Consider the following 10,390-nt stretch of genomic DNA (forward strand, 5'->3'; position numbering starts at 1 on the left):
GGACCCCACTGCCCACCTCCCTCCAGGCTGAGAAGGAACCATCCACCACCACTCTCTGGGTGCGGTCCCTAAGTCAGTTGGCCACCCACCTGACCATGTAGGCATCCACTCCACAGTCAGCTAGCTCCCAGTGAGGTTAGGGTGCGAAACTCTGTCGAAGGCCTTCCTTAAGTCCAGGAAGATGGCATCAGCCTTGGCTCCCGCATCCAGGCAGTGTGTGACCTGGTCATAGAAGGCTACAAGGTTTGTCAGGCAGGATCTACCTGTGACAAACCCGTGCTGGTTTCCCCTCAGCATCGTTTCCCCTGCTGGGCCTGCACAAATGTGTTCTTTGATTATTTTCTCTAGCATTTTCCCAGGAATAGAGGTAAGACTGACTGGTCTAAAGTTACCCGGCTCATCTCTTCTCCCTTTCTTGAAAATGGGCGCCACATTGGCCCTTCTCTGGTCCTCAGGGACCTGGCCAGAGCACCATGAGTGCTCGAACAGCTGTGCCAGCGGCTCAGCTATGACACTGGCCAATTCTTTCAGCAGCCGTGGTGAATTGTGATGATCTGTAGTTTCAGTGCTTGCTGGCTTATCTGTCTGAATGGTTTGAAAGCTTCTCTGATACTGCTGCTCATTCTCAAAACATTTAAAGTGATCCCTAAAACCATTTCCCCTTAAGTACATAGGACGTGGTTGTGAGATGGCCTCTGTGGTTGGACAGGCTATCAAGGGGTTGTAAAATCCATCTTATTTGCCTGTATTGGTAACTCTGTCTGTCACAAGTTGGTGAGAAGCTCTCCAGTGCCACTTTTCCACAGAGAAGGGCAATCAGGTAATTAGGAAACTTCAGTCATGCCATTCTCTGAGATATGTTTACAGGGCTTCACAGCTATGTACTATGTATACTTATATAGAGAGACATAGTAAGCGAAAATACAATTTTAATGAAAAGAGAAATGAAGGTGCCTGTATATTCTAAGATTTTAAAATATGGCTTGCAGGTTGGTATACTGCTTTTGGGATGCCTTGAGATAAAATAAAAAGACTTTTTCATGGACTGGTAAGTTTTTTTTTTTCTGAAAAATCAAGATTCTTTTTTTAGTTTTAACTTGCATACATGAATCAGTAACTAATAATGACAATCCTTGTTAGTAGATATTTAAAACTGACAGGCTTCCATTAAAAGCTTAAATTATTAGCACAGTGTCTCATACCACTGGAAGTAGTCACTGAAATTATCTTCACAATAAAGGTAATAATTAAAAAGAAGACATTAGCAGTGTGTCCAATCCATAGTACCATTAACAAATCATATTTAAGCACAGAAAGCTGTTGTTCTAAAGCCTAAATCATTGAGTGAATGTGGGTTTGGATTCTCCCTAGATTTCCATCATATTATGCGTTCTATTTTTCTCTTGGTGGGTCCTAGAAAAGTGTGTGTTTGTGTGTCTGCCACCACCATCCTCTACAACGTTATTTAATGGTAAGTCTTTCAGGCACAGTGCTACTTTGTCTGATGTAGAATGAAGAATAGTACGTTTTGACACTTCCATGTTTTTAAATGGTGAGAATCAGTGTCTGATTTCAGTAAAACAGTAGTTTTAAAGAGTGGCTTTAACTAGACTGAGAGAGAGGAACTGTTTTGTTGGCAACTTGATGCTGATTCTGCTGTGAAACTATAAACAGTAAAGAAGCAGTTGTGAAAATATAACCGTGCCATCAGGTGTTTTTGTTGGTTTCATCCATTTGTTGGGTAAGAAAAGTTTGATTTGTCATCAGTTATGTAAGCTATATTATTTTTAAGCCATGTTTTGTCTGAGACTGTGGTTACTTCCTAACAATTATAACTCCCTTGGAATGACTTTGTAGAGGCAAATTGTGTCAGAGTTCTGTTGGAAAACGTAGGTCGGGATATGACAAAGGAAGAATGAGCAAGTTGCAGTACATGTGTAACTACCAGTAAGTCTATGGTAATTGAGGGCTTGCTTTGATCCATGTCTTGAAAATGCAATACTAGAATTGTAAAGTAAACTTCTTTCTTGGGGAGTCTGTATTTTTGCTTGATAACATTTTACTTTCTCTCTGAAAATACTTGTATTAGTTTAATTATCATTTTTATCCTTTTGTGCTTAGATTTTTCTTTAAAATTAGTACCTATCAGGGGGATGAGGCATCTGTATAGAAACTAAGCAATAAAGTAGCTTAGTGAAGATAAATTGGTAATTTTTTTTATGAAATAGAAGGATAGCTCTTATTAGTGACAGACTGACTCAGAAATAGAAAGATTTATTATGTGGGGGGCACAATTATTTGGGCTGAGGGGCCACTTAAGGAGTTTTGGTGAGCTGTTGTGGGCTGGGGAGGGGTGTTGCTGACTCAGCCCGGCATGGGTGGAAGGTGGGTGCTGACCTGGTCCTGGTGGGGGAAGGGGGAGTGGCAACTGATCCTATCCAGGGGTGCCAGATGGGCAGGTGGAGTCTCCATGAAGACAGGCCCAGGACTCCAGCTGGAAGGATACAGTTGGCTGGACAAATGCAGTGGGGCCATGGGTAGGAGGCAGCGTCTGGGAGCAGGTTGGGCATGCAGGCTGGGGCTGTGATCACAAAGCGGTGACAATGTAGAGTTGGGACCTGGGGCAGAGCTGCAATCTGCTCCCTACATGTCCCTGCCCATGGAATTTTGGCGCCCATCACAGGGATGTGCGGAGAGCAGTTTGCAGCTCTTCCCTGGGCCCTGGACCTGCTCTGTCCCCACCCCATGATCCTTGCCCCAGCCACCTGTCCTACTCTTGGACATTGCTCTCCCCTTGCCCACTGCCTTGTCCCATCCACCTGGCTGAGTGGGCCCTGCCTGCTCGGATCCTGGGCCGGTTTTCATAGAGACCCCACCCACTCCTGCAGTGGGTGTGGGGAGGATGGGCCAGGGTGTCCAGGCAGTGGGGCCAGGTCTGGCGGTGGTGCTGCCCCTGCCCTGCCGCATGCCTGGGGGCAGCAGGACAGGCCATGAATTATGCCCCCCGTGACTGGGCTGGACAGGGCCAAGGGATCTGCCATGGGCTGGATAGAATCCTTTAGCAAGCCAAATCCAGCCTGTGGGTCATTTTCTGCCCACCCCGATTTATTAGATACCTACTAGATGTCTAAGTTGGGGCTTAGCCAGCAGGGAACAAGGGTAGTACCCTTTTGGGAAGCTCAGACTTCTGTTTTTCTTGCCTTTGTCTCCTTTCTCTTCAAATAGGAATGGATGCTAGTAATCTTTGCCCTTAACCCTATTGCAATCAGACTTTTAATGTTGCTAATGGGTAAGAGACAGAAGTGCTTATAATAATTGGATCATGTCTCTGTATTAATACTGGAACTGAACACACAATTCCAGTCACAGTATGTCTTTCTGTCCAGCAAATAGCTGTGAAACCTACTGGTAAAGTATGTGGCATAATTCCTATATAGTGGCAGTCCCCCAAGGAGGACAACAGCCTTGTACTCTGTTAGTTTAGAGGGATGAGGATTCTGCAGTGGTTGCAAACCTCAGCAATGACTCATGTGAAGGATTGGAAGGGTTTCATATGCTGATACATTGGGTTTTTTCAGTTCAGTTGCCTAAGGTTTTAAAATTAATTCCCGCCCTCTCCCCCACATGCATACACTAAGAGAGCATCAAGGTTACAAAGTCAGCTGCTTAAAATTAGGAAATGACTGAATTAAGGTTATCCCTATCAGTTTAATTTAGCACCCTTTTGCATGTACTTTTATTATGTGATCACATTATGTTTTTTCCTACAGAATCCACAGTCTCAGTTAGTGCACAGAGTGGGCTGCTCTGTAAATTTATTTAGACATGGGTAGTTGACAAAGGTGTGCACTCCTTTGTCCAGACGTGGGTAGTTGACAAAGTTTAGGAGTGGGTCGAGAACAAGAGCTACCTATACAACTAGTTACTGTCATGTTTAATCTGAATGTTCCAGAGCTCTCATTGAATTTTTAAAATGTATATGCAGGTCTGTCTGCCTCTTCAATGACTGGGTAGAAGTGATCAGATGCTACTGCTATCCTAAGTAAAGCTGGTCATCAGGCTTGGAGGATCCTCTGATTAGGGCAGTGCCCAGCTAGGAGCCTAAAGAGAGCATCAATGGGAAGGGAAGAGGGCTGTGAGGGAGTGTATCTCTTTAGCTGTAGTTGATCTCCTGATCCAGTTTGTTCCAGGGGAGAGGTAAATGTCTCAACCACAGAGCAGAACATGTAGAGAGAACGTGATTGTATGCTCAAGTGGGAGGAGGAAATAAAGGATAAAAGAGTAACTAAAAGCTTAAGAATCTGAAGGTGTGTAGCAGAGTGACTCTGGTTATAATTTTATCTGATATTAACAATGCTTCCTCTTTTGTGTAAGTATGGAAAGAAAGACATAGTATAGATATTTTTCCTAGACAAGGTAAAAATGTTTTGTCATATTTAAATTTGGAAATTACCAGTATTTACTTCCTTAGTACATGTATGCATATTTTTACGAAACTACATATTGTATATATGCTTCTTATAATTTCCCATTGTAAAATAAAAAATACCGTTTTTTGGTTAGGATAACTTATAGCTGAACTTAAAATATTTACATTTCAGGGTTGGATTCAGGTGCAGGATTCTAGATGAGGAATGTTGAGGGTCTGAAAAGGATTGATTTGGAACAAAAGTTCCAAGCTTTTTTTTTTTTTTTAAAAAAAAAAAAAAAAAGGGGGTGAATGTTAACCTGATCCAGCTCCCAGCGGAATAGGTAGAAAAACTCCCTTTGACTTCAGTGTAGGGCACTGGATCTGGTTTCAAACAGAACTGAACAAGCCCTAGTGTTATCAGAGCACTTGGAAAACCAGTGCATTGTACAGATAACTTATTGTGCAGGTGTTTTTGTTTACCAGTTTAAAATCTCAGCTGCTAAAGTAGTATGAGGTTGAATACCCTTGGATAGATTTGCAGTTTTAAGGTTATATCAATGCTGATTCTTTGTATGTACTAGGAAATCTAAAAACTGTGTGTGTCCTTAAGTCAGTGCCTTTTACCAAATTACAATTTTTTTTCAAGTAACTATAACTATTGGACACTTATTGACGTGGGGAATTTTGATACCGACGCTAACACTCAAATTGAAATTCGTTCAAACATCTGGATTACCCTCAAGGCCATCAACATCACTGAGTGCTTCTGAAAAGTATCATAGGGTCTTTAATGGGCTTGAGTGTCAGGGACTTGATGTATATCTCTAAATTGTTGGTTCTTAAACTTTTGGAGGTTTCATACTTTTTTATGTTTGTTGTACTGTTTTGGTTCTTTATTATGGACAATGATACTAAGATAACACCTTGTCATTGTAGTGTCTCCAGTAACCTAAGAGAGATTGTGGTTTAAAGTTTTCCCCTTTCCCCTTCATTTTCCTCCATTTATATTTCCTCTATCACTGTTCCTTCTCTCCTTTACCCAGTAGAGTTTTTTCACATGCTACCAGGGATATACATTCCCCAGCTTGAGGAACGCTGCTCAAAACAACCCAGTATATGTGTCTGCTACCCTCATGGTATTCTCTGGACTGGTACTGAAAACTAACACCTACCTGTTCTGTCTCTTTCTGCGGGTCCAAACCTGAACGTTGAGGTAGTGAGGTTGCTGTGGAGATGCACTCTTGCTGTTATGCCTGAGGTCTGTCTCTGGTTTGTTTGAGTGGTAGTGGGAAGAGGCATCCTCAGAGCATGCCAAATGGGAGAGGATAGGCAGGGCTTTGATTTTTGTAGCAACCTTGAGCATCACACAAGGCAAGAGACAGTGTAGACCATTGAGTCCCTAAGATTGTGCCATAGCATCAGTGCTGTAGTAATGAGAAGGAGATCTGAGCTTTCTTTATAGAGCTCTTATCCAAATAGTGACTACACGTGTCATAACTTAGCTTGCTAGAGCTACAAAATAGCTTGTATAATAAAGTTGTTGTAGAACTTAAAATTGCTTAAAACAAGTTATGAATCCTTCCCCCTCCCTCCCCCCAAAGGAGGTATTTTCTTTACTGCTATGAAACTGAAACTATAAGTTGCAGGATACATGAACAATGCTCTGTACTTTTCCAAGGACAAAACAATACATAGAAATGTTGCAAATAAATAAACCAAAAGCGTTACCTGCACCTGAATGAAACGCAAGACAAGAATCTTTTAATATGTTTAAATGTTTACACCCTGTTTATTGATTTGTTTTCTGGTATTTTTTTTCTAGGTTCAACAAATAGATCGTGTAGTAGAAGTTGTGGAGGAAACTATTAAAGGTGAGCATTATAATGGAAATGACTGCTGTTACACTGAAAGCTGGAAGTATTACCTAGTAACAGCACTATATGCTGTGCTTTCTACTAGGGCTGTGTGAAGCTTCAGTCACTGATTCTATTTGGTGGCGTTTCAGCGGCCAAATCTCTGAATCCGAATTGAATCAAGAGACCTTGTAATTTCTCCGAATCGAATTGGAACCCTCTGAATCGATTTGGAGAGATTCAGTGATTCGGACATAGACACAGCTTTAAATGTTTTTTCTACATACCTCAAGGTACCAGGTGGCTCGTGAACACTGAGATGGTGGGGCAGATGGAGCATCCCATGGGAGCGTGGGGGGGCGGGAACCCAGCACGCTTGGCGGCGGACCTGGAAGTGGACCAGAAGCACTTCTGGTCTACTTCCAGCTCTGCTGTGGGGTGTGCGGGGGACCCCTGCCCCCTACTCGGTGACTGGTGCCTCCTGGGTCTAGGGAGGGTACCTGGGGCCCCCCATGGCCAACTCTGGGCAGGCATGTGGGGGGGGGGGGCAGTTCCCCCATGCACCCAGCAGTGGACCCCTCCACGCTCCTGTGGGACGCTCCATCTGCCCCACCATCTCAGCATTCACAAGCTGCACCTGGTACCTTGAGATGTGTAGAAAAAACATTTAAAGCTGTGAACTTCAAATCTTCAGATTCAGATTCGGCCGAATTGAATTGGGACGGTGATCCAAATTAATGAATTGAATCACTGCCCCCTGAATCGTACCAAATCTGAATCCAAATCGAATACAGCCTGCTTTGCACACACATGCTTTCTACTCCTCTGCTTACTTTGATCATATTGCTAAATGGAAATAGTTTTGTTCATTAAGTGCTTTACACAAGAATGCAAATTTATTAAAATAAATGAAACTTGACAAAGTTTATCAGTCCTCAGCTTAAAGTTGGAAAATTCTGGGGCAACATTTTAAAGATCTTTTTATTTATCTAAATATAATTAAATGCTTTGTTTTTGTATTGTATATAATCTCTGGCTCAACATCTTTGTTTAGTGCCATAACCTCAGCTGCTTCTAAGTTTAGAACTTTTAGGTTTTCCCCTTTTTAAAATTTTTGGCTCATTTCCCTTAGTTTTCCTCAGTCTGGCCGATAAATTATCTGCTGGTTTAATGGCTCTTTGGTAACCATGCTCCTTTTTCTCACTTTACGTGTGCACACACGCATGCAGTAGTTTTCAGGGAAGTGTTGTAAAGAGTGCATTGTTTCTTCAGTCTGACAAGTGAACATTCGTTATTTAATAAATCAGTGTGTCTGGTTCTTTCTGGGTTACATGACTTTGTCTCCATTGCTGATCAGGCTGTAAAAATTACTGTTCCGAGACACCTTTAAATTACAAGGCTCAGCTAAAGTGGCTCTGCTTTTAATGTAAACAAGTGTCTGGTCCCTGAGATGTTGTCTTTCTAACTTTTGTTCTTGAGTTTTTGATAAGTTTTGAGCGTGGCACGAAGCTGTATAAACCATGCTAAGTAAAGAAGTTGCCTCTATTGACAGTTTAGAGGTTTAAAGTATCTACAAATCATTATTTAAGTGGCTCATATTGTACAATTGTATTACTTTTAACTTGTTTTTAAAAATTAAAACGGGCCATTGGCCTACTGCCAACTGAAATCGTAGTTTGCCATTAGTTTAATTGACACTTGTGGACCCTAGAAGTAGATGATTCTCATAGCATAAGACAATCAAGGTTTCTTCAAACATGACTGCACTTTTTCTCCCTTATTTACCTTGAGCTGTACCTTAAAGATCAAGAATCCCCCAAACTTGCTTGGGCAGTAAAGTAATACTCAAATTAGTGCAACTGCTTCATGGAATAACCTACTGTACTATTTGGTGGCAGTGAGAGGGCCAGAATGGGGTCTACATTGGTGAGGCAGATGTACAGAATAAGTCTTTTAGAAAAGTTTGTTCCTGCTTTCTTTTCTGTAATTGACTGAAAAAGAGAGGCAACATACTTATCTATGAAGATCTTCTGGTAATTGGTGGTATTATATGAGTCAAACCAGTGCCCCAGGAGAATCCATGCTGCTCATGGTAACCTTTTAGGAAATTTAGCTGCTGTCATCCAGAATTTGACTTGCATCTTAGCAAGCTGTTGCATGTGCTTGTGTAAATAATACTCTTTGAAGACGGAGGCAAGGCATCATTATTTTTCTAAGTGCACAGAACTTCCACTCCTCCATATCTGCTTATTATGAGGTTATTTTAAAGGGAACTAGGGCAAGATGATCACTTGGGTCAGCTTGTCTTTGCTGTGCAAATAAGGGCTTTATGGTGTTTATTTCTGAGAAATGACACTGCTGCTTTCAGGAACATGCGCAGGGCTACACAATGAGTGTTGTTCTGAGATACTACAAGCTAACTCTGCGCCAGCTAGTTCAGGTACTGTGTGCCGTATGGCCCTCTACCTGGCCAAATTAGCCTTGCTGAGTACCTAAATGGAGTTCTATATTAACACAGCTGTACTGCTTCTAGTACCTGTGCAGACTTTTTCAGATCTAACTCAGGTGTTTACATGTGGCACTGTATTATGCCATGTAGGTATACCTATGCTGTTTCTATATTATCAGTATTGAACAAAAGACAGATTAAAAGGAAGTTCAGAAAATTGGCAAAGGCAAAAAATATTTTTATTATAATTCATTAAAAAATATACTTGTTGATATTGCCCTTTTGGGATGTTGTTTCTCATTAAAATAGCTGCTTTGAAGCATCATATAATATTTGGTGCTATAAAACTAAATTTAAAAAGTGAGAACTGAGAGACTGAACATGACCTTGGGATTCTGTTCAGGTATCTAACCAAGTTCCCTTGCTGCTGCTTAGTTATGAAGCAGATAAAAGGATTAACTGGGCTCTTGAACTCAAAGATAAACCACCTTCTGTGGGATTTACTCAGAAGGTAGTGGGGCTCACAGATTTGGATTTTTTTTGAGAAATCAAAGCATAAAAATTTTTGATCTTCACAAAACCTAAGGTAATTGAGTTGAAATGTACATTTAAGGTGATGTTTAAGTCAACATGGGCCTCAAATGTAGATTATGATAATATTTTGTTTTTGCAAAAGTTGCCTAACAAAAGAAGTATTTTCATGCCTAGCTCTGTACCTCTATTTGGGATGACTCCAAGGGGCATTCTCAACTATTTGAAGCTATAAATGCTGTCCCCTCCTTGTCTCCAGTTACCTTGCAGCTCTGCACATCTGAAGCACAGAAGGAAAGACAAGTAATGAAGAGACTGATTCCTTAAAGGGCTCCACTGTAGCACGACAGGAAACTCAAACTGAGTTTACTTGTCTCTCCTTCTGTTATGGGCAGTAGAGAGGAAGTGGGGTGCCAGAGGGCCACTCCTCTGCTTATTGTGCTTCCATCATCTACCTTGGGTTAAGAACACAGTGCAAGAGAGTTAGCTGCGGAGAGGATCTCTGCCTCAAGATCTGATTCTCCAGGAAGCTTGGAGGGCCAACCAGTGTTAAACCAAGTCAGGGGTTACCATGGTTGGTGGGTTAGCACTAGAGAGCCAGTCTAAGGACGGATTTATGTCAATGTAGACATATCCCATGTAAGTAGAAAAGCAGCCTTTCAGTTGGAAACTTTTCAGAAGAGTAATATTTCTTTTCCTATTTACAACTTGATCATAGAATTATTCTGCTGGTATATGAGAATGTGAAGCTTGGTGAGGCGATGACATAAACTGAGGCTGCTCACAGATGTTCATTTAAAGGTGTGATGGGATCTGATCTCCAGTTCCAACAGCCACCTCTCCTGCCATGCCGACATGGTATAGAACATGCAGTTTTGGGATTGGAGATCAGATCCTAAACATGTCTTACTTGCCAGTGCAGGTGAGCCCAAGGTCATGATCCTGGGCTCCTGCTGCACTGACAAGTTGGAATTTGGGTGCCCAACAATCAATTAATTGTTGTCTGGCTCTGGGACTGCACTGGGGCTTCAACTGGCTCTGGCATTGTCCCCAGAGCTGGCTGACAGTCATAGATTCATAGATGTTAGGGTCGGAAGGGACCTCAATAGATCATTGAGTCCGACCCCCTGCATAGGCAGGAAAGAG

The 10,390-nt window shown here is 41.9% G+C and overlaps 1 protein-coding gene across 3 annotated transcripts in view; it reads left to right on the forward strand.

Moving 5' to 3' along the window:
- CDKAL1 (CDK5 regulatory subunit associated protein 1 like 1) overlaps positions 1 to 10,390 on the forward strand; it is a 463,104-nt gene that overhangs the window by 226,923 nt on the left and 225,791 nt on the right. For all 3 annotated transcript variants that reach the window (XM_025205731.1, XM_006024966.2, XM_025205732.1), the window contains one exon: positions 6,234 to 6,282. In XM_025205731.1, the coding sequence (XP_025061516.1) occupies positions 6,234 to 6,282 (49 nt within the window). The remainder of the gene's footprint in view (positions 1 to 6,233; positions 6,283 to 10,390) is intronic.

This window comes from Alligator sinensis, unplaced genomic scaffold (genome assembly GCF_000455745.1).
Source record: "Alligator sinensis unplaced genomic scaffold, ASM45574v1 scaffold342_1, whole genome shotgun sequence".
NCBI lineage: Eukaryota > Metazoa > Chordata > Crocodylia > Alligatoridae > Alligator > Alligator sinensis.